We start from the raw sequence: 27,833 nt of genomic DNA on the forward strand, positions 1-27,833 counted from the left end.
TTTCCAGCTTTGTCAGCGAGAGGGCAGTGACCCAGGGAATGACCACAGGTGGGGATGTGCATTTAGGGGAGAGGGTGAGAGATGGCCAGGAACCTGAGCAGGCGCATCTGGGAAGGCTCCTGGCAGAGTGGCCCTCCTTCCCATCATGCCCTGGAGTTAGGCTAAGATTCTCCTCTGTAGGTCTCAGACCCTTTGCTGACTTCCTTGTCCAGAGAGTCCCTGTCTGTCTCCCCAAGAGCTACATCCTGCCCAGGGCCGAGCCAGGCTGGGATGTGCCCACTGGAACATTCATCCAGCAACTATGTGTGGCTATCCTGCTCACTGTCATCCCTCCACAGCCAGGCCTTGGCCAACTGGGGAGCAGGGCAAAGAGGAGGTGCTGAAACTGTGACACAGAGATGCCATTCCCATAAGGACATCCAGCCAGGCTGCAGGGGCGTGAACCCAGATGCCTTTCCTCCCCCAGGACAGAGAGACAGAGGAGCCCAGGCCAGGACTCTGAGTGGGCAGGAGACCCAGAGGGACAGGCAGACGGGAAAACGGGAGAGAGGTGGCACAACATAGACATGGAGAGAAGAGGTGCATGAGAATGAGAGGGAAGCAGGCCGGGTGCGGCGGCTCATGCCTGTAATCCTAGCACTCTGGGAGGCCGAGGCGGGAGGATGGCTTGAGCACCTGAGCAAGAGAGAGACCCCATCCCTACCAAAAACAGAAAAATTAGCCAGGTGTCATGGCACGCACCTGTAGTCCCAGCTACTGAGGAGGCTGAGACACTCTAGCCCAGGCGACAGAGCAAGACTCTGTCTTCAAAAAAAAAAAAAAGAGGGAGGCAGACCAGAGGCTGGAAGGGAATGGCATGGAGAAAGAAATGGGAGAAGGGAAGGAAGGAGAAAAGAAAGCAAGAAAACTCCCCCTCACTGGAGGACCAGTTCCAGGAGGCTCCAGGCACCCCAAGCCGAGCGTCCTCCCTGTCCCTTACCTCTGGCCTGTCTCTGCCTCCTAGATGATCAGGGTTGTGTCCTGTCACCGGTTACAGGGAACTGGGGACTCGAGGGGGAGGGAGAGGAGACCAGACGGCGTAAAGACCAACCAAACAGGCCTCCAGAATCCCGGAAGCACACAAGATGCCGTTTCCAGCTGGGGTCACGCAAGCTTGTCCCCCACGGAAGCACCAAGCAGGTTCGTTTGTTAGTGTGTCCAGTAGTCATATGGAGACTTCCCAGGTACCTAAACATCCCCAGAGAGACTGACAATCTACCCCATCCTCCATCTCCCATCTCCTGACCCCTGGCCAGGCTGCCTGCTTCCCTGGCGGAGGGGGTTTGAGCCCCTGGGTGGTTCAGCGTCCAGGCTCTGTACCGAGGCCAGCAGAGGGCTGTGTCCGGTCATCAGTGAGGGCAGAGACTCCCACTGGCTGGGGTAGAGAGCCCCTGCTCAGAGACAGCTGGCTGGCCCAGGGGACCCCTGAGGATGCCAATTCAGGGGTGGAGGAAGGTATGGGTGGGGCCAGGGCAGGGGAGGGGGCAGGGGAAGAGGCAGGGGGTGGGGAGGAGGATGTAGGGCTGGGTGCTTTGTGGAGTTTTGTTTGTTTTGGGCTTTTTTGCTGCTGTTCCTGTTTGGCAGCCAGAGCAGTGACAATCAAAGATACCTCTAACCGACTGCACCCAAGGAAGACTGCTGGGCCAGAGAGCAAGCAGCAGGCAGGCCCCACATCCCTCCCTCCAGGCCAGACCCCCAGGCCAGCACAGCCTCCTTTCCTCCAGGGAGGTGAGAACACCCCCAAGGAAACCACCCATGCTGGTGCTGTGCTGGGGCCCCAAAGACAAGCCCTGCAAAGCCAGCCTAGGAGCCAGACTCCGCAATTAACTATGACCTGTCAAAACTCTGAGGCCAGAGGAAGTCAGCAAGAAATAGCAGATGTAAGTCTTGCAGAGGCACTTAGGAGAATTAGGCTTCCAGCTTAAAGAGAATTAGGCAGAGGAACTGCCCTGAACTACACCCTGGACAGTAAGAAGACAGCTTCCTTTTCTAACCCACTGCCCTTGCTAGGGCCCCAAAACTCAGAGGCTGAGATTGGAGTAAGAGCTCCTAACTCCAATGGTGCAGGTTCAAATCCATCACTGATCAGTTGCGGGACCTTAGACCAGGCACTTAACCCTCTGAGCCTCCTTCTTTATAAATTGGGGTGACTAGAATCAAAGCGTCCACCTGCAGCGGGGATTGTCATGAGGATTGTGGAGCTAATCCGCACCAAGCATCTGGCACATTCCTGATGTGTTGGCTATTCTGGCCTCAGCAGAGCCCAGATGCCACTGCTGCCCCTACCCTCCCCACAGAGCACAAGGGTGATTGGGTAGGGGGCAGGGTGCGTGTCTGACCACATGCCATTCGGATACCATGCCGGGGTAAGGATGGCGGGAGGCTAAGTGGCCGTGCGAGCAGGTATTGGGGAGGGGCAGTGTGCGTCAGAAGTGGGAACAGACACCCAGCAGGGCACCCTGGGAGCCAGGTGCAGGATGGAGCCGTGGTCTCAGAACAGTCCTGTGTCCTCCTGAGCCAAGAGTGCCCTATGTGTGGGAAAAAGATCTGGACCAAGAGGAGGCGGCCAGGAGGGGTGATGTGACCCCGCAGGTGGCCCTCCCCTTCAGGGCCTCTCTCTTCCTCTGGGTCCAGAGGGGGCTGTCTCTGGCCATTGAGACCCTCCCAGGCACGCTCCTCTCTCTGCTCTGGCCCCACCACCCAGGGTGCCGTGCCAGGCCCGGGGAGGACACCAGGGCCAGAGCATCGGGACCATCAGGCCGGGGAGGAAGGAAGAGGCTGGACCAGGCCAGCTGCAACCCCTGGAGGTAGAGTGGGACCTCAGGAACCGGAAGGCAGGGGAGCACCCTAGACGGGGGGCAGGCTCTGTGGGGGCAAAATGGTGCCTTTTCTATTTCCGTGTCATACTTCACATGAAAGAGGTCCAGGGAGCTAGAGAAGAGAGGGAGGGAGGGTGGGAAGAAGGGTCAGCCAGGGAGGCGGGGGCTCCCACGGCCCTGGAGGCAGAGCCAACCTCATGCCCGGGCCTCCACCAAGTGCCTCGCACACGCTGCCTGCTGGGAAGTGGGTATTTTCATCCCCAGTTTATCAACAAGGACAAAGATCAGGTGACGCTGATCAAGGTCACGCTGGGGGGGAGCAGCCAAGCCTTGAACCCAAGCCTCACGCTTCCAAAGCCAAGGGCTCTTGGCCTGACCATCTATTTCCTCTAGCCTCTGAGACAGTGGAGCGCGCGTGGCAGGTGCTCAGGGGGTGACAGCTGGAGCCAAGGAAGGAAGGGGCAGGTAGGAAGAAGGGGCAGATACGCAGGGAGACAAAGGTGCTGTTTTCCAGTGCCCGCTGGCACGGTGCCCAGGACAGCTGCCCCACACTCGGGAGCTCAGGGCCTGTGCTTGCCTCATCCTTTCCAGAAGTATGTGAGCCCGGCTACGTCAGCCGTCAGGTATGCAGCGAGGGCTGCCTGCGGTGAGAGGCCTCTCTCTGCTCTCTCTGCTCTCTCCTTCCCTGTTGAATCTGCCCTCCTTTGCTGACTCTCCGCACCCCCCCGCCCCCCCCAGCCCAGCCTTGGCCCCCTCCCTGGAGCCAGGCCTGCTTGGCTGGGGGCCCGTGACCAGCCCCTCAGCAAGGCAGATCCCCTGGGGGAGGCAGAACCCTGTGTGCTTGTGCTGGGGGAGGGGCCGCAGCACCACATCATCCAACAGGTTGGTCAGGCTGGGAGGCGTCCCGCCCTCCTGCAGCTAATGAGCACTGTACGACAGGTGTCTGCTCCTCAGTCCCCAGCCTGCCCCGGCTGCGACCAGAGCCTGCCACCCATCGCCCATCCAAGGCTCACTCACTCATCCCTGGGCCCTCCTGCTCCCAGGCCGGGGGTCCGAGATGGCCTGCCGCTCCTGTGTCGTTGGCTTCAGCAGCCTCAGCGGCTGTGAGGTGACCCCGGCGGGCAGCCCCCGGCCTGGAGCCTCGGGATGGAGCAGCTGCGGGGCCCCCGGGCCGAGCTTCAGCTCCCGAAGCCTCACAGGCTGCTGGTCGGCTGGCACCATCCCCAAGGTGACCGTGGACCCCAGCCTGCTGGTGCCCCTGGACCTCAAGGTGGACCCGGCCGTCCAGCAGCAAAAGAACCAGGAGAAAGAGGAGATGAAGGTCCTCAATGATAAATTTGCCTCCCTGATTGGCAAGGTGAGAAGTCGGTGGGGGGTCCCCAAAACTAAGGGCTGCCAGGCCTGGGCAGGTGGCCAAGCTCTGTATTTCCCTGGCACGGATCATCGTGCCCCACCCCTGCCCACAGCCAATGGGGAGGCCTCATTGCTGACGCTGAGCAGAGGGCTGGGGAGGGAATTTCTGATCCGTCCTGGCACGGGGGGAGAAAAGGACCCCAGAATGGCCTCTGAGGGACATCTGGACAATAACATGCCACATGGCCTGGGGCCACCAACCCCCACCCCTCCATCCCACCAGGCATGGACTAGGGAGCAGCACCGACTGTTGCCAAGGGTCCCCGTCACGGCAACGGCTGATGGGGGCGTGGCCCTTGGTCCTACTTGAGGCAGATGGACAGTAGAGACGACCTCCCAAGGTCCACCCTCCTGCCCATCCCTCAGTGGCCCTGCAGCCCTGCTCAGCTTCCCGGTCAAAAGAACCGGCAGGGCTGAGGGGGCGCGTGGGGCTGCCGGAAGGAGGCTGTGGCAAGAGGATGCAGCTCTGGCACGTCAGGAGATAGGAATGCAGGGATGGATGCTCGAGTCAGGACCAGCCGCTGGCCGGCCTCCCCGCACCCCGCCTGAGCAGGGGCATGAGTCCTCAGCACCCAACCCCCACACTTCCTCGACTACCCATGGCCTGCAACTGGCCGGGGGCACTTGTGTCATCTCTGCCCCCAGGGCAAGGGAGCTCCTGAGGGAGTCCCGTCCACCCCCCAAACCTGCTCCTCACCTCCTCCAAGAAGCCCTCCTGCCCTGCCCAAGAATAATCATGACAGTAACAGCTGCTACTTGCTTGCTGTGTGCCAGGCACTGTGCTGGGTGCTTTGCAGATTTCTCTCTATTTCCTTTAACAACTATATGAAGACATTTTATGCCCATTTTATAGATGAGGAAAACTCTACTTTCCTGACCCTCCCAGTAAAGCAGAGGCCCAGCCTCCAGCCCTGGCTCTGACCTCGCCTGCATCTTGGTCCCCCTGACTCTGTTCCTCTGCACGTTGCTGGCCTCCCCATGCAGTGGGAGCTCACAGGGAGGGGCGGAGGAACAAGCACTGAGCACCTGCTTGTGTCTGGCCCTCTGCAGGAACCTTGCAAATGTGACGTAATGTGCCCACACGGCACTGTGCAGATGGGGAAACTGAGGACCAGAGAGGTTAAGTGCTTTGCCCAAGGTCACACAACCAGCAAGTGGTGCAGTCTCAATTTGAGCTCGGTCTGCGAGACAAAGCCAGTGGTCTCTGAGAAGGAAATCATTGATTTCCCTCCCCCATTCATGTGCCTAGACCAGAGTTTCCTTGTCCCCACCTGGGGTGCCCAGGTCAGGTCCCTGGAGGGGAAGAGCAACCATCCACAGAGGTGCAGCCTCCCTTCCCCCAGCCTGACCGCTGGGCTAGTTTTCCTTCAGGGAACAGCCCGGCCGCCCTGGGGAGGCAGGTCGCTGCAGAGCCACCTCCTCACCAACCTGCTTCAGTCCCTTAAAAGGAATGTTTCACTGAGCTGTGTGATTTGGCTCTGATGTGTGGCTTTTCTCCCTGGAATGCCAGTGCTGATATCACCCTGTGCCTCTGCCACAGGATGAACAGTGGGTGGGCACAGGGAGGGGGCCCTGGGGCTTGGGGCCCTATGCCCAGGAGCCAGGGCAATGCCCTTGAAGGCATTTAGCAGAATTGGAGCCTCCCAACCTTCAAGCTCTGGCCTTGAGCCGGGGTGCCCTTCAGGGTGGGACGCAGGGTGCTGTGGGTGCCAGCCCTTTGGGGGCTCTGACTATGGGGCTCTGCCCCAAGGAGTCCTGGCTGACCCGCAGCTCTATAGAGGAGCTCTGTTAGCCCCTTGTGAAGGCTGCTGGGGCCCAGGTAGAAGCAGGCAGCAGGTGGGTGTGAAATCTGGAGCAGTCATACTGGGTTTAAATCCTGGCTCCACCACTGACCAGCTGTGTAACCTCAGGCAGGTTATTTAACCTCTCTGTGCCGCAGTATACATCGAGTTCATGGGCTTGTCAGAATCAAATGGAATAATTTTTGAAAAGCAGTTAGAACATCCCCCACACCTGGTAAATATGTTCTAATTATTTGTCAAACAAAAAAATAAAATAAATGGGCCTGGCCCAGGGAGCTCCTAGAACCCAGTTAGCCCCTTCTGGGCAGGAGCCATGAGAAGAGGGGAGGGAAGGGAAGGGCCCCGATGGGAGGAGGAGTGAAGGGACCTGGTGAGCAGCGAGGGCCGGAGAGAGATGTCTGGGCCTGGGGTAAGGCCCAGGACTGAGATGCCAGCACCAGTGGGTGGGGGCTCTGGGCAAAGAGAGGAGAGGGCAGGGGCACATGGCTCCACGTCCCCTTCAGAGAGCACCGAGGAGGAGGAGGAGGAGGAGGAAGGGCAGAGAAACTCTGAGGAGTTGGCAGAGAGGCCCTGGAGCAGTGTTGTTTCTTCCACTTGCTGGCTGTGTTGCCTTGGGCAAGCCGCTTACCCTCTCTGTGCCTCAGATTCACAAGATGAGGGGGATGAGGAGGAGCAGCAGCAGGAGAAGCAGAGGGAGGCGGGAGGGCAATGCCTACCTCTGGCAGAGGCTGCTGTCTGGGCCTCTCACCTTCACATGCAGACAACAGAGGGGATGCAGGTGGGACAAGCAGCAGCACTGGCCGAGGGTGTCCTGGGGAGGCTGTAGAGAGGAAGCCCAAGGGCAATGCTGCATTGCCTGGAGACAGAGGCGTGGGGACAATGTCTTCCCCAGGGCCTGCGTGACCGCCCCTGGCAGGCTCTGGAGTCCTCCCCGTGCCTGTGTACAGAAAGACACAAACCAGGCCTTCCTGACGAAGAGTCGCTGAGGCTCCTTGGGCAAAGCCAGCTTCTGGCCGTAGGCAGGGATCTGATGGCCCCATCTGAGCAATAGGACCTGCAGGCCCCAGGGACACTGCCCTGTAGGCTTGGGACCTGAAGTCTCTGAGGTGGTCACCTTGCTCCCCCGAGGAGCCCCCAGACCCCAGCCAGGAGCTCCAGTTTAGCTTGCTTAGTTTCCCCTACAAAACACACATCCCTCCCCCAGCCTCTGCCCTGCCCCGGCACCACGGAGCTGGGCCACAGTCTCCTATACTGTAAAACGGGACGGCAGATGGAACAGGCTTTTGCTCTGTGAGTCCCCTCCTGGAGCTGCTACAGCACGATCTACGGGTGGGGGACAGAGAGGAGGAGGTATGAGGGGCGAGGGCTCTGCAGCCTCCATGGGTTAGAGGCAATTAACCTGGCACCCCTCAGGGTGCCGGGATTTTCCGCTCTCCGGAGGTCTTTGTTCCGAGAGGGAGGAGCCTTTCTGCAGGGAAGGTCCTGGGTAGGGGATGAGTTCCCATCCCCACCCACCCAGGCAACAAGACACTCCCCCAAGGACAGCAGGAGACAGGACCTGCCCCTGATCCCCCAAGACCACAAAGGCCCTCTGGCTGGACTGGCTGCCCAGATGCACACTGTGTCCCAGCAGGATAGTGTTGAAGCACAGGAGATTGAGGTTAGACTAAGGGAAGAACTTCCTGGTGTGGTTTTTCAGTTCCTCATGGGTGGAGGAAGGAACTTCACAGCTCTCCCATCACTCCACCTTCAGTGTAAACATGGAGATCCTGCTTGTCAAAACGGAGAGAAGGTGGGGTGAGCAGACACCCCCCCAATGCTCCCTCTCACATACACAAAGCAGGGCAGAAACCCTCTTGACCTCCCTCCCTACTGAACCTGTTTGGCTGTGAGTACAGAACACAGTAGGCTGAAGGCTGGCTTCAAGCAGAACCTACCAGTACAGATGGGAGTTAAGCAGGGAAATGACAGCCCACAAATACTGTCGCCAGACGCTGTCATCCAATATTCCTGCTGGAGTTGTCGACTGCGAATGCCAAAGGGGATAAATTAAGGTCCTCAGAGCGTCTCAGGAAGAACAGGAAAAGCTGGGGAGGTGGGGGGTCAGAGAGAGGAGAGCCCGGCCCGGCACTCAGGTTCAGGAGGGACGGGGAGCCATGAGGTCCAGAGCAGGCAGCAGCCATCAGATGGGCCTGTCTGAGAAGCTTGGCCACCAAGTTGCTGTGTGACCCTGGACAAGTAACTCGGCCCCACCCCCAGCCCCGGCCTCCATCACCTCCTCTGTAAAGGAAGGGTGCAGAACAGCTGCTCCAAAAGGCTCCCGGCGGCTCTCGTAGGCTTCGATTCCGGGAGCCCAGGCCAGCAGCAGCGGCTGTGGCGGGAGGAGGCCCAGCGACCTGCCTGTGGTCAAGGGCACATCTCTGGGCTGGTTGTCACAGCATCCTCACGCACTGGCCAGGAGCCGAGCCGCAGCCCTGCCTCCCACCTCCGTGGCCGACCCACGTCCTGGACACCGAGCGTGCAGAAACCCCGAGAGGGCAGCAGACGGCTCCCAGTGTGACCGGAGGGTGCTGAGTCGGGCACGAGAGAAACAGATAAACTGAGGGCCTCGGCGCTGGGGGAAGCGGGAGTCTCTCAAGCAATCAGTCAGTGACTGCTTCCTGCAGGAGGGAAGCAGAGAGGGCCTGGGACATAGGAAGGACAGTGCCCAAGGAGGCTGCAGCCTAGCGGGGACAGGCGGGTGGGGAAGGGCCCAGGCCAAGCTGGGCTGGACTGGGTGGAGGGAGGCAGAGGACCCAGGAGGGACTTGACAGCAGGAGGCGTCTGGGAGGCAGAGCTTGAGAGGAGCAGCAGGACACATTGTCCTTCCGGTCTTCCTGTCATCATCCTCAAGGCAAAACTGGGCCTACCTGGAGGCAGAAGCCAGCCCAGGAAGGGCAGCTGGGGCCCCAGAGCCTGCATGGCTCCAGCAACAAACAGGAGGCATCCGTGGTCGCGGTGAAATGGTTCTAAACTCAAACTGCCTGGATTCCAGGCCTGGCTCTGCCACTTGCTAATTTTGTGACCTTGGGCAAGTTCTTCCACCTCTCTGTGCCTGGTTTCCTCATCTGTAAAATGCAGCTGATAATAATACCTACCCATGGGGTTGTTGCCAGGTTTAAATGAGTTGGAGATGTCGAGCATTTGGAAGCAGGCCTGGCACGTGGTAGGGGCGACATGAGCTCTTGCTACTGTTACTGTTCCAGAGCACGTCCCAGGCGCTTCCCCCGCAGCCCTCAGAGGTCGGCAGGTGTTATCACCCCCAACTTCTAGATGGGAAAACTGAGGTTTGGGAGTCTCCAAGTCCTGGGTTGTCGGGAGGATTAGCACTTAAGCATGGTGCTAACCAGGCCCTACCCTGCTGAGTTTCCAAGACAAAATGAGACCAGGCTTGTCACAGCGGGGAGAGGGCAGAGGGGCCTCTGACACCCCTGTTCCCTGGGGTCTCCCACCCCAGCTCCAGGCAGGCAGGGAGAGCCTGGCACATGTCGGCAGTCTCACACCCCGTCCCCTCCCTGCCCTGGCCAGCACTGCCCTGCCCTCCCTCCCCTCCGCTGGAAACCTTTGCTAACTGGCTCCACCTTAGTGCTGATCCTCCCCTTATCTCACCATCTTCAGTCTGAACAATCAGTAATTAGGATGCGTTCTGAAGGTGCTGAGTGAGAGCTGGGGTGGGTGTGCACAGATGAGCTGCCACTGCCCGGGGAAGCCCTCACGGGCGCTCGCTGGCCAGCCAGGGCCCCCAAGCCCCGACTGGTCCACACCTGGCCCGCTCACCGCCCTCCTGCTCTCCCAGGTGCAAGCCCTGGAGCAGCGCAACCAGCTGCTGGAGACCCGCTGGAGCTTCCTGCAGGGCCAGGACACAGCCACCTTCGATCTCGGGCACCTCTACGAGGAGTACCAGGGCCGGCTGCAGGAGGAACTGCGCAAAGTGACCCAGGAGCGGGGGCAGCTGGAGGCCAACCTGCTGCAGGTGCTTGAGAAGGTTGAGGAGTTTCGAATCAGGTAGGTCTCGCCCTGTGGGGGCGGTGGGCAAGGACGGAGGGTGGGGACCCAGCTGTACCCAGGTGGGAGGCACCCAAGCCAGAGAAAGAGGAAAGAAGTTAGGGAACATTTCTTTGTCCGAGATACAGTTTTTGAGCGACTAGTGTGTGTCAGATGGTATTCTAAACAGTGGGGATATGGCAGTGACCCTGCAGCTGCCCCTCCCACATGGTGACCCTTACAATGAAGTCAGTCTGTGCTGGCTCCCAGACAACTGTGCTTGCTGGCCCCCGGGCCCCCTGTCACAAATCCCACCCCAGCTCTTGGGCCATGAGCACGCTTGCTCTTGTCCCCATGTCGCTTTGGCGATGGGGAATCATGTCCTTAGCTAGAATAACAGATGGGCTTCTGCCTTAGATGTGGCTTTGGATTTCCATCCTGATTGGCTTAGAAAGGAGAGGGCCACAGCTGGGGTGCAGGCAGGGGATGGGAAGGGTGGGTTTGATCTGAGTAAAGAAGCAATCCCCTACAGGCAACGCGTGCCAGGCATCGGGGCAGACTGGGAACTAGGGAGATGAGGAAAACACGGCCCCAGCCTGCAAGCTACTTTCACAACTTAGCGGTGCAGACAAACAGACAGGCGGGCAAACTGAGCGGTTATGGGCCCAGGCTGGGGAACTGGACCAGGATGGGGTTTAATCCTTGCCCCCACCCCTCACTAGCTTTTTGACCTCAGGTAAGTTGTTTAATTTTCTGAACTTCAGTTTCTTCCTGTGTGAGTTGGGAGTGATGAAGGCCGATACCAACCTATAGCTGGTGTAAGGAGGAAGTCGTGGGTTCAGCATGGTAGCTGGCAGTTAGAAATGGTGGCTTTGCTGTCTCCTAGAAGGCCCAAGATCTCAGCACACGGGGTCCTTGGTGCAGGTTTGCTGGACTGAACTGGCTCTAAAAGGGCAGACCAGGCACTTGGGCTGCTCAGCGGAGACACGACCCTTTCTGACCAGGCAGGGGGCAGGGCTTCAGGAACAGGAGGCTGAAGCAGAGCGGAGAGGCTGTGCCCCTGCACCACGCCTTGGGTCTGGTCTCCTTGCAAGGAGGCCCCAGCCAGCAAGAGGGGAGGACGGGGTGTGGCCAAGCCCAGGGTCTCCCCTCCTGCCGTGCTCTGCAGCCCCAAACCCCGCCAGTCTGAGGCGAGGCCCATAGTCCCCGAGCAGCCAGCAGGACAGGGCTGGAGGATGGGGGCAGCCTGTCCGGGAGTCCAGGAGCAAGGGCTGTGTCCCAGCTTTCCCACCACCTCTCCCCCGGCCCTGCCCTCCCAAATCCTAGGGAAACACATCTGGCTGCACAATCCTAGAGGCCCAGCTCCCCAGCGCCTGGCCGTGATGGGGAGAGTCACGTCAGTTCACCAGAACCTGTGGCCCTTTTCACTGATCCCAAGTAGGTCTCTGGCCTTCAAAGGATCAGAGGACAGCAGAGCTAGTGGGAGCCCTGGATCTTCCTTTTATGGAAGGAAACAGAGGCCCAGGGAGGGCAGGGCTCATCTTCAGTCACACAGCCTTACACGCTAAGTCCTTTCCCTGACCCCAGCCGGGCACCAGGTAAGGCTGCTCCCACGAGCCCAGCCAGATCATGTCCACGGAAGCGCTTTGTAGCTGGAAGTTCTGTACAAATGCTACTTGCTGTTTTAATCTGACTCAGCCCCCTCACTTGGCCCGCTGCCCGGTTTCCATCCACTGCTGTCTGACTACTGCTTAGGCTCAGGGCCTCTCTCCCCGGCTCTGGGTGGGGAGCCACCTAAGCTGGGGACGGACAGACTGGGCCTGCTGGTGAGGCTGGAAGTCTCCTTGGTCTGCAGGCAGAGCCAGGGAGCTGCAGCCTGTCTGTGCACAGCCTGGGGCCCCCAGGAGCCAGGAGACGCCAGGCCGAGCCCTGACAGGGAGGGGCTGTGCCCTGCCCCTACAGGGCAGATGAGATCAGCCCGGCTCACAGAAATAAACAAGTTGTGGGGGGGGTGCCAGTGTGACAAGCTAAAAAGGGCCTGAGAACGGGTTTGGGAGCTGGTGACTGGCAGACTGGCAGAGGATTGGGGGTGGAATAGGGGAGAGGTATCACCTAAGCCTCTGTGGGGACAGACTTCCAAGGGCTTTGAGGTAGCAGAAACCCCAAGGATCAGCAGGTCTAACCCTTCCATTAACTAAGGATGGAGCAAAGGCCCAGCAAGGCGAAGCAACTTGCCTGAGGCCACACGACAACTGACTCAGGGATGCCACATACAGTTGTGCAAGCTGTGCACTGCACAAGAATATGTGGTGGATGGGTGAATAGGAGCTGCAATTCAGTCGTGCATCAAGCCATGTAGGCTGTTACAAGGTCAAACACCCCCTGAGGAAGGGTCTTTTTTCTAATTCACACAAAGGCTAGGGCTGGACTAGCAGTAGCCTTACGAGGACTGGCCCTTGCCTGGAACCCAGAGTCTGGACTCAGCTCAGTGTTCCTGCTGTGCCACCAGCCTCTCCCTGGGGGCTCAGGCCTTGCTCCCACCCCACCCACTCAGCATACCTGGAGGTCCAAGGTCAAGGCAGACCCAGCCTAGAGGATGCCACCGCTGGTCCCCACAATCCTGGTGTCCTCCTCTGCCAGGGGAGGTTTCCCAGAGCAGCTGCCAGGCCACTTGTCTCCCTCGACTCACCCTGCCTATGTCCCCCTGGACCCCGGCTGGTCTCTATCTGCTGACTGCAAGCGACACCCTGGAAACACAACTTCCCCCTGTCCTCCCCAGGCAAGGGCACATCTGAGGGGTGGGAGGTTCTGACACAGCTCAGTGCCCCCAGCCCAAGGCCTGAAGTTCCCCTTCTAAGGCTTTTCAGGAGACAGAGCCAAAAATAAACCAGGGAGCAGCCCCCAAGCAACTAGAAATTACTCAGTGGGCCAAGTGGAAAGCAGAGGTGGGCGACGAGGGCATCCGATGAGGAGGGCGGAGGGAAGGCTGCGCAGACAGCTACAGCGACTGCTCTTCCCAAGGTCCTGCCCCAGGCCGGCAGAACCCTGCTATCCAGATGGCAAAGGAGAAGGGGGTCCTGACCATGGGGCTTGTGTGGGGAGGACCTGTCGGGGAGGGGCTCCCCAGGTCCCCGTTCCCAGGACAGGGAATTCCTTGGAGACCCCCACATGCCAGGAGGAAGCCTGTTCAGGTTGGCCCCGCCCTGAGGATTTGGGAGGGGTGTGCAGAGAGCCCCCCACGCTCTGCGATGGGGCTTCCGGGGGCTTCTCTCTGAGAATGCTGGAGGCCAAGGCAGAGGGCTGAGCCGCAGGGGTGCGGCTCGCTGCTGGAAGTGCTTTATGTGTTGCCCTTTGTAATCCTCATGATGTCACTATTACGATGCACGAGGCACACACAGTGACTTACCCAAGGTCACACAGCTAGTTAGTAAAGAAGCTGGGGTTTGAGCCCAAGTAGTCGGGAGCCCCGTGCTGAGCCAGCGAGCCACAGGCCCCTCCGAGCCTTTCTCTGAGCCTCCACTTCCGCGTCTGTGAAATGGGACCAATAGGACTTCTCGCACTCGGGGTTCTGAGGGTCCCAGGAGAGGGTACAGGTGAAGTACCCAGCACAGGGGGAGGGGGTGGCCCACAGCACCTGTCACTCCCCCTCCAGTCAAGGCGCTTCTGGTGCATTTTGTCCTCCCTGGCAGACCACAGGCAGCAGAGCAGCCTGCTGTCTCCCCTCTGCCCAGCCCCCATGCTCTGGACCCTCAGAGCCCCTGACAGACTTGGAAGCTGAGGCAGCAGCCAGGAGAGCGTGTGACTGGGCACGCTAGACCCAGAGACCCAGAGACCCCGAGACCCCGTGCCCTGCAGGCCCTGGCCGCCCTGGGCTCCACTCGCTGAGCGCAGGTGGGCAGGTGGAGAAGGGGGCTGAGGGCCAGGGCCAGCCAGCTGCTGTGGGCGGGAGTGACGCCACCCCTGCCGGGAGGTCAGGGACCGGGGCAGGCGGCTGTAATTAGAGCCGCCCAGTGATTCAGGCACCCCTGGAGGAGGGGGAAGAAAACAGAAGCCCGGAATCCCCACATCCGCTGGGGCAGGCGAGGGCTCAGGGGAGTCAGTCTGAGGCCGCGGAGCCAAGATAATCATCTTGCCCGGAAGAAGAGGGTCAGGTCAGGGATGCAGGGATCCCATCCGCCCACCCAGCAGTGTCCTTGTTCCAAACAGGTGGACCTGAGTAAGGAGGAGGCCAAACTGGGAAGAGAGTAGCAATTGCGCGTTGTTGAGTACTGAGTGTGCACCATTGAACTGTCGCGGTGTCAGAGGTGGACTTTGTCAGCCCCCTACACATGCGCACACACACACCCCGACACCCCCACACCCCTCACAGGTGAGGAAGCCAAGGAGGAGTGAGGTTACTTGCCCAGAAACACACTGTGGGTCCATCCGATGGCAAAGTCCACGCTCTTCCGTTCCTCCGTTTGGCGGGAACTCGGTGGGACGGTGTCCTGCCATCCAGCAAAGCAGAGGGGAGGGGAGAAGGTGACGCTAGAGCAGGATGCTCCCGCGGCGGACTTGACCCAAGGCACTTCCGGATTGGACCTGAGATTCTCAAGGCTGGAGGTGGGGAAACGATGAGGGGACAAAGTGCCAGGGAGAGAGTGCTGCACGGCAGGGGGGGCCTCCTGGAGGGGTGGGGGGGCACAGCCAGGAAGAGGCAGAAGCTGCTGGGAGAGAACTGGGGGGGGTCATCAGGAGGGAGTGAGAAAACCGGGCCATCGACAGGGGTCATGAGGCAGAGCGATGTGTCACGGAGGACATGAGATTGCACCCACCTGAACGATGGGCCACGTTTTTCCAACTGGAATAGCAGAGGCCCTGAGCCCCAGCCCAGGGGAGTCAACCTCAGCCAGCTGAGCAGTGTCTCTCCCTCCCCCTCCCAGGTATGAAGATGAGATCTCCAAGCGCACAGACATGGAGTTCACCTTCGTCCAGCTGAAGAAGGTAGCCTGCCCGGGCACCTCCTCATGGGCCCTCGGCCCTCGGGGCCCCCTCCTTTCCTTTATGCCCAAGCAAAGCCCTCAGAGGCTTAGGCCCCAGGACCAGTAGACAGAGGGTTACACCTGTCCCCATCCAGCCCCTTTGCCCAGGCTCTGAGCCAGGTCTCCCCTGAGAGACCTCACCCCACTCCCACCCTGGGACCCCAACATTCCCTCCCGTCACTCACCACTGCTCCCAACCCCAGGACCTGGATGCAGAGTGCCTTCGTCGGACCGAACTGGAAACCAAGCTAAAAGGCCTGCAGAGCTTCGTGGAGCTCATGAAAACCATCTATGAGCAGGTGAGCGGGATGGGGCTGGCGTCCTGAGAGCCAAGAGCTGGCTGGTCCACAGTGAAGGACCAGAGAGGCAGGGGCATCCGGGGGCCTGGCACCTGCAACAGTCACTGATGGTTTCCTAAATCCCTTCCCATGCTGATGTCAATAATCCCACGTGTCCCCTGGCCGCTCATTTCACGGAGCATGGGCAGGTTCCCAAGAGGCCACTGTCTCGGGGAGAGCTGTGTCTTCGTGTGTGCTGGAGCGCTGAGGCGTGCAGGGCACCAGGTGCCTCAGAGGCATGAAACCCAGGGACCTCGAACAAACGTTCTGATTGAACTGATCTCTCTAAACCCTGCAGCCTAAACCACAGGCACCCACAGCTCTGGCTGTGACAGGCATGCATCTCACCCTTCCCCATCTTTGGCTAGGGCAGGGAAGACCTGTAGTCACATTCTCTGGTTCCCACGCAATACTAGCTTCCGCCAGAAGAAAAATGACCCATTAAATGCAGACGGAGGAGCCTCTGAAACACATCCTCATTCATCTCCCCTGCTGAGCCTAGGTGGACAATGGCCCAGCAAAGCCTAGCTTGCCGCCAACGCGGTCAGCAGAGGGGCCTGCTGCTGGCTCCTGGGCTCTCTCCTCCACAGATGCCTTTGGTCCGACTAGGAGCAGGCGGGACCATTGCTGTGGAGGACAGGGCTTGGCAGCCCGTGTGCTGCCCACCGCTGGTGCAAAGCTATAGCAGTGCAGCCAAGGTCAGAGCAGAGGTCAAAGTCGCCACCCCAATTTTAAAATTCTGCTACAACCCCATGGGCTGCCTGCTGACCACAGCTTCATGGCTGCATCCTGTGGAAAGGGAGATTGGCCTCGTGGCTGCTCATGGGCCCCACTCCTTTCCAGCAGTCTCAGCCCCCAGGTGGGGCCTCTGTGGGACTGAGACCTGTCTGTGGGCACAGGATGTAGCATAGCAGAGAGAACACCCCAACCCTTAGGAGCAGCAGGAAAGCAGAGCTCTTGGGCAGGCCACACACAGCAGCTGCCCTGAAAAGCTTCCTGTCCCCAGCAAAGCCCTCCACAGCCAGAGCACGCCCCGTGGGGCTGACCGTGCACCAGGCCCGCCGGCTGGCTTGGGAAGTGGGTGAGCGGCTGCAGCCCAGGCAGACATCAGCAGGGCCAGCGTTTCTGAGTCTGTTCCACCTGCTCTCTGACACCTCAGCAAGCTCAGAGCTCAAGCTCTAAGCCAGGACGCAGGCCCTGCCTCTACGGAGGCACAACTGGAAGACGGCTGGGTATGTCTGGGCCTTGCCAGAGGCACACCCACTAGCCTTCTTGGCCCCTGCCCCAGCAGCCAGGCCTGTGGACTCCCTTTGCCCTTTGCAGCCCTTGGGCCCCAATCCTGATTTGGCCTTTTTTTTTTTCCATTTCTGTGACTTTGGGCAAGTTATTTCTCCTTTCTGTGCCTCAATTGCCTCATCTGTAAAATGAGGAGCGTACTAGTACCAGCCTGGTAAGGTAGTGACGAGGACTAAACCCATTCATGCATTTAACAATGCTTATTGCACGTCAGGCACTGGTATCACAGCCTGAGCAAGACAAGCAAAGTCCTTCCTCTCAGGGAGGCTACAACGTAGCCAAAAGGAGGCAGGTAATACACCAGTGAACAAATATCTGGACAAGGTCGCTTTGCAGGGCAATGAGTGCTGGGATGCAGAGAACCCAGGTGATGCGCTCATGCTGGAGGGAGGGGAGAGCCTCAGAGCCCGTGTTCAGGGGGCCTCTCAGAGGATGTGAAAGTGGGTGAAGACCCCAGGATGGGAAAGATCCAGCTCAGTGGAGATTTGAGGTGGCGGCAGGCAGCGGGAAGAGCTATGCAAAGCCCCTAAGGCAGGAGAGAGCGTGGTGATTGAAGGGAAGGAAAGAAGGCGCTGTGCCCAGGGCAGGCAGGGCAGGGCCTTGGGCCCGGAGACAGACTTTGGACCTTGCTCTGAGTGTGCCGGGGAGCCCCTGGTGGCTGCTGGGGAGGGACAGTGTGCAGGAGCTTCTGGGTGTGGGTGTGTATCTGTCGTAAGACTGCTGTGAGAAGGGACCGCGGTGACAGCAGTAGACGCTAGCACACCACGGCATTTACCGCTGCTTTGACAGCAGTAGTGAGTTGGTGCTGGGCTGTGAGGTTCATGTGTCTCCCCATGCACCACTGCAGGCTGAGAAGGCAACACTGACCCTTGGCCAGAAAGAGTCCCCACATCATTGTTCTCTAGTTAGCACCATCAAATAGAAATATAATGCAAGCAGCATACGTAATTTTGCCATATTTTTAAAAAGAAACAGAAAAATTAATTTTAATAATGTATTTTATTTGGCCAATATATCCAAAATACGATCATTTCAACATCTACCTCACTGGACAGAGCAGGTCCAAGCACTACCAGTGCCGACCACGGCTGCCTCAGGTGTGTTGGGATTCAAGGAGCCCCAGGAGGGCTGGACACTCTAGTTTCAATTTTGGAGCACACACCAAATCAGGAATATAGGCCCACCCCTGTGTCCCAGGAAACAGCCCTCCTTCCCTCCAAAACACATGCACACGCGTGCGCACACACGCACAGCCAGCCAAGCAGGAGCACACGGCCGTGATCTGTGAAGGTCTTGTCCACACACTGCAGCCTCAGCCTCCTCTCTGCCCTCCCCTCCAGGGACACAGGCTCGTGAGAGGACCCTGGGCTGGCACGGTCCCCCTCAGCCTCTTTGTCCAGCTCCCAGGTACATTTGGGGCCTGGCTACCTCCAGCTGGAATGCCACTGCACCACCCATAAACTCTGGTTCCAGAGCTGGGATCTGCCAACAACCCCCTGCCGCCAGGCACACCTCCTGGAAGGCTGATTCCTGCAGAGAGAAGCCAGTGCTGTCTGAACAGCTTTGGCAGGGAGGCTGCTCCAGGAATGGGCTGCTCTGCCCCTGGACACTTCATCCCAGCTTCCTCACCTTTACTAGCTAATGCAACAATAGAGTATCCCCAACCACTGTTTACTGAGCACCTAATACATCCCAGGCACCATGCTAAGTGCTTTCCAGATTCAATCTCAGTTAATCCTCACAGCAGCCCTCTGAAGCAGGGATAATGGTTAAGAGAGCGTAGATTTCAGATTGGCTTGGATTTGAATACTGGCTCAGTAACTGTGTGCACTGGAGTGGGTTATTTTCTCTCTGCTTCAGTTTCTCCGTCTGTAAAATAGGGAGAATAATAGCACCTAGCTCACCGAGCTGTTGTGATGATTTATTTTGTTAACATATCCTAAAGCACTCAGAACAGTGTCTGGCACATGGTAAGTATTTAATAAACATTAGCTGTTTTCAGTTCTATAATTAGACCCATTTTATAGGTGAGAAAGCCAAGGTCCAGAGATATCTAAAAACTTAACCAGGGTAACCCAACTCATAAGAGGTGATGGGACTCGGGGTCCAGGCCATCAGCACACTTCACTGCTAGCACTGAGCTGCCCCGTGAGAGTCACCAGCTACCCTGCCTCGGGGAACACAATGAGAGTGGTCACACACACAGCAGCCTCATGCTCTGGCTCCCAGGGGAAGCTCCAAACTGTCCTTCAGCTTAATTCTGACCAACCTGCAGAAGCCCGCGCTCTCCAGGGCCCACCCGCAGTGGCACCTGCACAGCACACGTGCAAGCATTGTTGTACCCCCTGCAGCCCGGCAGGGGCCAGCACGTCTGAACAGGTCTGCGGATGTTCTGAATACTCCACTTCCTGCTTCTGTTACCAAGCCCCTGCGTACCCTGCCTCCTTCCAGACAGGGTCTGAGGCTTCCCCCACCCCACCCCCCGCCTGGCCCCCTCCTGGCCAGCTGACTCACCCTCCGGCTCTCTGGGCACAGTGCTGGCAGTGGATGCTTTGACTACTTCCCTGGCTCCTCCTTCCCACACTGAGACCACCTTCGTTCAGCACCTCCAGGGGAAGCAGCCCAGGGCCCGAGAGGCACCAGCCTGCAGCCCCTCATAAAGATCCCTGTTCCACCTGCCTCCCCTCGCACCCCTGAGCATCCTGCCAGAAGCTGCCAGGCTGTGGGCACGATAGGAGGCCTGTGTGGGGCCAGGAAGATGACAGAGAAAGCTCCAGCTCCTTGCCCCCACCCCTCTGAGGGAGCTTTGCAGCAGCAGCAGAGAGCAAGAGCTCTGGGGTCCAGCTCTGCCACTCACAGCTGTTTCCCTAACGCTCTGTGCCTCAGTTTCCTCCTCTGTGGCTAATCTGGGGCTAACAACAGTACCGGCCTGGTGAGGATGAAATGTGGGGACGTGCACAGAGCACTGAGCACAGTCTGGCCGGAGTGAGCCCTCAGGGAAGCAGTGGGTTTACCATTGTCCAGAAGTCTGGGGACAGGCAGGAGAAGGGAAAGTACTGTCGTTGTTGCAAGCTGCCTCAGCTAGAGCGGGGGCGGGCGGTCGTCTCCAGGGCCACCCCGAAGTCACCGTGCCAAGGCCGTGCCAGGGCTCTTGCAGGCTGTCCCGCCTTTAACGAGGCCGGCAGTGGAGAGTGCAGGGTTGTCAGCCTCTGCCCCACCCCACCCCGTGCCCCCTGTCATTCACTGGCTTCCATCCCAACATTCATTCAGTGAACTGAGACACTCCCTCGCCACACGTCAGGGCCCGAGATGCACACGGCTCTGCCAGGCCCCTGGGCAGGTCCCCGTCCAGTGGCGGAGACAGAGCTGCAGGCACCGAGCGGTGGTGGTGGAACAGTGAGCCGGGGGTCCTGGCTCCCGGCCCCAGGGCATGACTTCTGAGGCCTTTGTCCCAACAGCCAGGAGGCAGCCGTCCCCTACCCCCGGGAGTGAGTCCCTGTGCCCTTCCCACCAGTGCCGACAGTGGAGAAACTGGAGGGTGATGGGGCTTGTGGGGTGTCCCTCCCTGCCCCCTCCCAGAGAGGGAGGGCCACGGTGGGGGAGCAGGAGGCAGGGAGCTGCCTCCCACGAGTCCAGGCTGGGAGACGTGGCGGGGAGGCACTAGTCCTTGGCTCACCTCTCCAAAGAGACAGAACGGCAGTAGCCCGCTCTGCTTTCACCCTGGGTCCCGTACCCTCCCCACCAGCCCTGAGTCCCCCGCGTCTGTACCCGGCCAGGAGCTGAAGGACCTGGCAGCCCAGGTGAAGGATGTGTCGGTGACCGTTGGCATGGACAGCCGCTGCCGCGTTGACCTGAGCGGCATCGTGGAGGAGGTGAAGGCCCAGTACGACGCCATCGCGGCCCGCAGCCTGGAGGAGGCCGAGGCGTACTCGCGGAGCCAGGTACGGGCCGAGCACCAGCCTGGGGAAGCGGCCTGGATGGCTGTCTCGGGGCCACAGGCAGGGCTGGCCCAGTGATGGCTGAGGTCGCCTGCAGCTCTGTGTCCTGAGAGTCTATGAGGGGAGACCACAGCAGTCGGGTCACAGGCATGGAGAAGGTGGGAGCCCAGCAACGTGCCAGGCTCTGAGGGGCGGCCGGGAGGGAAGCCCCGTCTGTGCCCTCCAGAGCTCACGGTGGTGCTGTCACCCAGCAAGGCCAGGCAGATGTGGGCACAGCCCGTGGGGCTCATCTGGGCAGCCAGGAGGAGGCCACCCAGAGAGGGGTGTGGTGGGGGCGGGGAGAGAAGAAGGAGGGCGAGGGGCCAGGGGTGCCGGGAGGGACACCGTGGGCCGCCCCTCACCACGACCTCCACGCCCCTCCAGCTGGAGGAGCAGGCCGCCCGCTCGGCCGAGCTTGGGAGCAGCCTGCAGAGCAGCCGCAGCGAGATCACCGACCTCAACGTGCGCATCCAGAAGCTCCGGTCCCAGATCGTCTCCATCAAGAGCCACGTGAGTGTCTGGAGGACCCAGCTGGGGGCAGGGGCAGGGAGACACACACTCTCACGCACACTGAGGACATCCGAGACCTGACTGAGTGGCCCTGAGCAGGTCACTTAGCACCTCTGTGCCTCAGTTTCCTAACCTGTGAAAGGGACGGTAGCACAGCCTCCTAAGGTAGTTATGAGGATCACACAGGCTCTGCACATGAGTCTGTAAATGGGCCGGGGCCGCCGGGACGTCAGGAGGCCCCACCACTGTGCACACCCAGGGCCCACTGCCTCCCTCCCAGGCCCCCACCAACTCTACAGAGAGAAGCGAGTGCAGGCTGAAGTCCCAGCTTCTAGCCAGGACAAGCCTTCAGCACAAATGCCACTCTGTAAGGACAGCTGGGATAGGCTCCTTTAGTGGCTTGTGGTACTTCCCTCTGACCTTAGGCAGATGTCTCTCGAGGTCTAACTGAACTCCCTCTTGCTGCATTGCAACCCACTATCACACTCAGTAATGCCACTGCTCGGCCCTCCCTCCCCATGCACCCCAAGTAAGGACAGAGGTGACTCCTGGCCCTGGCCACTTGCTCCCTGTCTTCCCCACTGGCTGACCCTTTCCTCTGTCCTGCTGGCTGCAGTGCCTGAAGCTGGAGGAGAGCATCAAGGCAGCGGAGGAGCAGGGGGAGCTGGCATTCCAGGACGCCAAGGCCAAGCTGGCCCAGCTGGAAGCCGCCCTGCAGCAGGCCAAGCAGGACATGGCGCGGCAGCTGCGCGAGTACCAGGAGCTCATGAACACCAAGCTGGCCCTGGACATCGAGATCGCCACCTACAGCAAGCTGGTGGAGGGCGAGGAGAGCCGGTGAGGGGCGGGGCCGGCAGGACGGGGCTGGAGGAGAGGGAGGGCAGGAGATGCAGGCCACTTAGAGTCACCCTTCCCTTCGCCGTGACTCAGTGCGCCTGGCAGGCCTGGATTCAAGCCCTGGCTCAGCCACTTACAAACTGGGACCCTGGCCCAGTTCATTAAAGGCTTAGTTGCCCCATCTGCAAAATGGGCTGATCCCATAAACATGAGCCACTTGTACTGGGGAAGGTTAATGTGATTATGATGCAAATACCTGCCAAGAATAAACGCTCAGTACTATTAGCCATTTACACAGGGAAAGGGGGACTGAGGCCCAGAAGGGACAAGCTAGCCAGGGTCACACGACAGGGCAACCCGGGGCTGGGAGTGACAACCAAGAATTGTCCTCCACCTGTGAGCCCCCAGGCTCCCAATCCCAGGGGAGCTTAAGCCACAGGCTCTGTTTACATCCCATCATATTCCTCCCCGACCCCACACCCCAGGATGGACCTGCCCTCGGCCACCGTGGTCAGCACCGTGCAGTCCCGGTCCAGAACCGGTAAGTCCTCTTGCCCTGAGAATGCACGGTGGGGAGGGTGAGGGGGTGTAGGGGGATCACGACCCTAAAGGTATCATCTTAAGTGGCTCCCAAACCTCCAGCCCCTTCCCTCCCCCACCCCTCATGTCCCCTGTAGCTGCCTCCAGGTCAGGCCTCTCCAGGGCCCCCTCCCGGAAGAAGAAGAACAGCACAGGTCCCGTGATCCAAATCACCGAAATGTCGGAGAAGTACTTCTCACAGGAGTCGGAGGTCTCAGAGTAAGGCAGCTGGACCCACGGAACCTCAGGGCACTCCCACTGCAGCAGGAGGGACTTAAGCTAGACTTAAGAAAGCAGCTTGGAGCCTCTAGGTTGGGAGGGGAGGCAAAACCTGATACTGAACTGAGAGGAGGAGGAGTGACAACTGTGACCGCTGTCTGGCAGGCTGGGGGTGGGAGAGGAGCGCCGCCAGCTGTTCAGAGCCCCTCCGCTCCGTCACTGTCTCACAGCCTCATCCTTCCAACCTTCTAGCCAGAGGTGGTCCTGACGGGCTAAACTGGAATGCAGGTGGGCTTTGTCTCTACCTCCTCTTTCCTTGGAGGCTCTTCCTCCAACGTGGGCTCTGACCAAGGCCCCTTTGAGTCTTTTGCCCAACGCTTGCCCTAAACTCCTATCTCAAGCCTTGCCTTGCCTCTGCCTTGGAACTGGGGCTGGTGCCCTGGCTCACCCAGCCAGCGTGGGCCCCATCCTGTACCTGGAGTTCCCGGGGAGGCTGGGTGCTGAAGACCCCCCGGCTTTCCTGCACCTCCTGGGCTCCCGCAGAGACCTCACAGTATTATGGAGCCTGGGGACTGAGGGGAGGAAGGTCCCTGGGCGTTTGGGACCTGAGCCTGGACCTCTGAGGTCAGCCCAAACACCCGCACCCGTGCCTCCTCCCCAGGGTCCCTCCCAGTAGGCCATGGTTAGAACTGGACAGGCCACCCCACCAGCTCCCAGCCCTTCTCCAGAAGCAATTCTTGCCACAGTCCACTCTCTGAGAGTGGAGGCCAGAGGCCCTCTGAGACCAGGCAGGAGAATTAGACTACCCCTTCACCTCCCTGCCATTCTGCGATCACCCCCCAGCCTGGGATCTGAGCTCTCCACCCCAAGCCCAGGTGCTTCCCAGCCTGAACACCTGGCTTTGGTGCGCCTGACGCTGGAGACCCCTAGCCCCACCCCTGCCGAGAAACCCTGGGCCCACTTCCCACAAATCCCACCTCTCAGGGCCTGTGTCCTCCTCTCCATGGAGACAGACAGCCTGGCCCTTCCCGCCTTTGCATGCACTGGGGAGCCCAGGGCCTCCCCTGACCTGAAGGGTCATAGCTCCTCTTCTCCCCGTCCTGCCCCTTCCTCCCTCCAAGCCCACTCCCCCTGCCTCCAACAGGCCATGAAGAAGGCACAGTCCACGCAGGTCTGGGAGTTCCTGAGCCCTCGAGGTCAGGCTCTGGAGCCCCCCCATGACAGCCTTAAAAGCGCTCACCCTGGGGTTGGCAGAAGTGCTATTTCCTCCTCTTGGCTCCCCGCTTTGTAGCTTGCAGGGAGATCCTAGCAGCTCCAGCCTTCCCTCCCTTAAGCTACCTTCCCTCCTTCCCCGCACCACCCCCGTCTCCTCTTGGAGCCTGCCTGTGGTTCATTCATCTCCTTTTCCAGGGCATGGGGGCCCAGGGCTGGGCCACCCCGGGCCTCAGGCCCTCCAGGCCTGTAGGGGGCGCCGACGGGCCGCCGGCTCGCAGGCCCGGAAACGCAGACATGCACTCATGCCTGATGTCCCCAGTGAGGGTGCTGACTGCTGCTGCTTCTCAGGCTCTTTATTGGTTTCCAAGGGAGCAAATCCTCAGCAGAGATACAAGTTATATACAGTATATATTATTTTTTTCATAACTTATGTGGCTCTTAACTTATTGCTTCCCTTCCTGTTTCTGCATAATCAGGGCTGTATGTACTATCTGGCAGATGACACGTGTTCCAGCCACCCCACCTGCCCGGCTGGCTGTCTCAGGCAGTGCCCCCTTCTCTCTGCCAAGGGATGAATAAAGTGTCGAGATTTGTCCATGGATGAAGCCATGTGTCTGTTTTTATCTCCCTCTCAGGGTTGGTCAGTCACTGGTCAATCAGGTTGACCATGGGACATTAGGAATTCTCCAATTATAGGGAAAGGGGTCCCGGGACCTCGTTATACCTTCATACCAATGCAGCTTGGACATGGCAAGGTCTCCTGCCCACCATCCCACCAGGAGACTGTACCAACACTGACCTACGTCCCAGCGCCACCTGCCGCGGCCAGGCACCACGTGGGCCTGGCACCCGCGCACACAGAGGATTCCCCAGGTGGTGGCAGGGCTTCTTCTCAAGTGCTTCTGCCCCACTTGGAGCTGGCACCACCCAGAATATATTCCGATGGGTACAGGCCTCGTCCTGCCAAATCAAACTCCAGATCAACAAATAGGGATGGAGGCTCTTTTCCAAGCCCGGCTCCGTGCTAGAACACGGAGATGGCTGTCTGCCCCTCCACTGCAAGAAGCTCCCAGTGGGGTTGGGAGATAAGACAGCGACTGAAGATATCCACCCTGCATTTCCCTGCCAAGGGCAGAAGTGGGTGCTACTGACTGAAGGTCAGAGCAGAGCAGGGCGTGTGGAGGCAACTGGAGTGAGGACGGGCTGCTTGCAGGAAGAGGGGCTGTAAGTGTGCACGGAGGTGCTTACTTGGGAGGCAGACTGAAGGAAGAATGGTGTCTCAAGGAAAGGAAGTGGGTGAGGGGAGAAGGGACTTTGAAGCATTTGTGTCCTGGCCCACCCACTCGCCAGCGATGAGACCTCAGGTAAATGGAGCCTCGGTTTCCTCATCTGTAAAATGGAGCATACTCCCTCCCCACTTCCCTCACAGGGCGTTTGGGGATCCGATGAGGCAGCTGTGTTCACTCCTGTCAGGAATGCTGCATCTCTTGCTTCCAGCGCTCTGAACTACAATAGCTCAACAAATGCAAAGGATTATTAGTAATAGTGTTATTGTTGCTACATATGTTAAGGATTAAAGACAACCAACTAGTAGAGTGACTCAAATACAAGCAAATAGACCTTGTGCTGGCTGGCTCACTCAGCACAGCCAGACCCCGGGCTGAAGCTCAAACACTCGGGTTTACTCGTTCTTCTGGGGACCCTGAGGAACGGGCTCTGCTCTCAAAACTCGGGAAAGACTGACAGGTAGACCCCATGCCCACCCGAGAGAGGCCTAGAGCCGAAACCTGCTCTCTCATTGTGCCTTTGTTTTCTATCCTATTAATTTCTGAATAGGAATGTGAACTTCTGAATCTGAATGTGAATTTCCTGGTCAGGAATTACACGACACATTTGTTATTTCCTTCTACTTTCTTTGAGTTTATTATTTTTATAGTTTTCCAATTTCTTGAGTTAAATGCTTTAATTTTCCATCTTCCTTTTCAAACTAAGATTCTTTGAAGATCACAAATTTCCCTCTAAGTACCATTTGACTGCTTCCTGTCATTTCCATTTGTAGCATTTTTATTGTCATGTAGTTAAAATGATTTTATTCTTTGCCGTATAAGTTATTTAGAAATTTATGACCCAGAGGATGCTGGTATTTAAGACAGGAGTCTGCCACCCTCCTCGTTTGCTGGCAAATTAATAAACTTCTCTTGCCTTCTTCCCAAAAAAAAAAAGGAAAGAAATTTATGAGCCACATATGGATCATTCATTCCACAAACATTTATTGGACATGTCCTCAGCTGGCCCTGCTCTGGATGCTTAGGGGGACATTAAATTCATGGAGCCTCAGTTTTCTCCTCTGTAAAATGGAGCACAGCCCTTCCCCACTTCCCTCACAGGGCGTTTGGGGACCTGATGAGACAGCTGTGTTCACTCCTGCCAGGAATGCCGCGTCTCTTGCTGGCATTTATCTCTGTGTCCTCTATTTAAGCGGCACTTCAGTTGTGCCTTTTATCCCCAGAAGACTCTAAACTCCTGGAGGGCAGGGATCATGCCCCAGTGTATCCCCAGGGCCTTGTGTGGTGCCTGGCACATAGTAGGGGTTCAATAAATATAAAATGAATGAATGAATGATGTCCCTCCACAGACAAGGTCCCCAAGCCTAGAAGTCCCATGAAGGTGAGGGCATATCTTGTTGACCTGTGGGTCCCCAGCGCCAATGCAGTGCCTGGAGGAGCACAGTGAGCATGTGCAGAATGAATGAATGAATGGGAGAGAGTGATGGTTTCCTACCCAAACCAGGGAACTCCCTGCCTGTTTCAGGCTAGCAGATCCTAAACGGTTCTCTGAAAGGCGCAAAGTCTGGTCCCCCTCCCTCCTCCCTCCTCCCTCCTCCCACTCCTGCCCTCCGGAGTGGTTCAGTGAACACCTGGCCCAGAGCGCCACTCCTCTGGCTACAACAACAAAAATAAGCCCCTACCTGGTTTGGGCTCTTTCTTTTCTCATTAGCTGAGGCCCAGAGAGGTGAACTCTAGTCACCCAGCAGGTGAAAAGAAGCCTTTTGTTTGCCTGGAACCATTTTTCACTTGCAGACTCTCTGCCATTGGGGCAGAAGAATTTACCAAACCCAAGAGTTGGCAAGGTGGAGACTGGAACACCAAGGATAGGTGGGGCTGAGCAGGGACCCAACAGCTGGTGCCCAGGCCGAATCCCCCAGCTCTGGCTGGAACATCAGGACAGCGAGCTGGTGCCCTGGTGCCTCCGGAGAAACTGTGCTCCAAGGGGAACACGGGGCCAGAGCCTGAGGCAGGCCCTGTGCACTGAGGGTTGGCTGCACAACCTCCCCTCCAGCCCCCTTCCCCTGACCTGTTCAGGCCTGAGGAAAACAGCTAAGGGGAGGCCTTGTCCCCATGTGGAGGGAGCTCCAGGGGCCAAGGAGGGCGACCCACACAGAAACAGAGACACAGGACCAGAGCTCGAGACCTCAGCACCGGGCTGGCACAGCAGCTGGGGAAGTTAGTCAAGGAAGGCTTCCTGGAGGAGGGGAGGAGGCTGCTTGTAAGGAGGGAGTGTCAGGGTAGCAAGGATGAAGGAACTAACAGTTCAGACTGAAACCTTACAAACCCATCACCGAGGATGTTTTGAGCACCTACTACGTGCTGCACCCCATGGTGGGGCACAGTGGGGCATAAGGAGGGAATAAAGGGTAAAGTGGGTCCTTACCCTCAAGGGACTCTAGCTTGACGCACGGCAGCCA

The 27,833-nt window shown here is 58.8% G+C and overlaps 1 protein-coding gene across 3 annotated transcripts; it reads left to right on the top strand.

Moving 5' to 3' along the window:
- The first annotated feature begins 3,616 nt into the window (after nt 1-3,616).
- KRT80 (keratin 80) lies at nt 3,617-24,689 on the top strand. 3 transcript variants are annotated; one of them, XM_045553949.1, is made up of 11 exons: nt 3,619-4,215; nt 9,909-10,117; nt 15,019-15,079; nt 15,321-15,416; nt 20,528-20,692; nt 21,113-21,238; nt 21,855-22,075; nt 22,561-22,616; nt 22,753-22,873; nt 23,039-23,161; nt 24,565-24,689. In XM_045553949.1, exons 1-10 carry the CDS (start codon nt 3,916-3,918, stop codon nt 23,139-23,141), a joined length of 1,458 nt encoding a protein of 485 aa, XP_045409905.1. In that variant the 5' UTR covers nt 3,619-3,915; the 3' UTR covers nt 23,142-23,161; nt 24,565-24,689. The 3 variants fall into 3 exon arrangements, with proteins under 3 accessions (XP_045409906.1, XP_045409905.1, XP_045409904.1); XM_045553950.1 differs by lacking the exon at nt 23,039-23,161 and having other exon boundaries at nt 3,617-4,215; XM_045553948.1 differs by having other exon boundaries at nt 3,620-4,215; nt 23,039-24,689.
- Nucleotides 24,690-27,833: the final 3,144 nt, after the last annotated feature.

Source organism: Lemur catta, chromosome 6 (genome assembly GCF_020740605.2).
Source record: "Lemur catta isolate mLemCat1 chromosome 6, mLemCat1.pri, whole genome shotgun sequence".
In the NCBI taxonomy this organism is placed as follows: Eukaryota; Metazoa; Chordata; class Mammalia; order Primates; family Lemuridae; genus Lemur; species Lemur catta.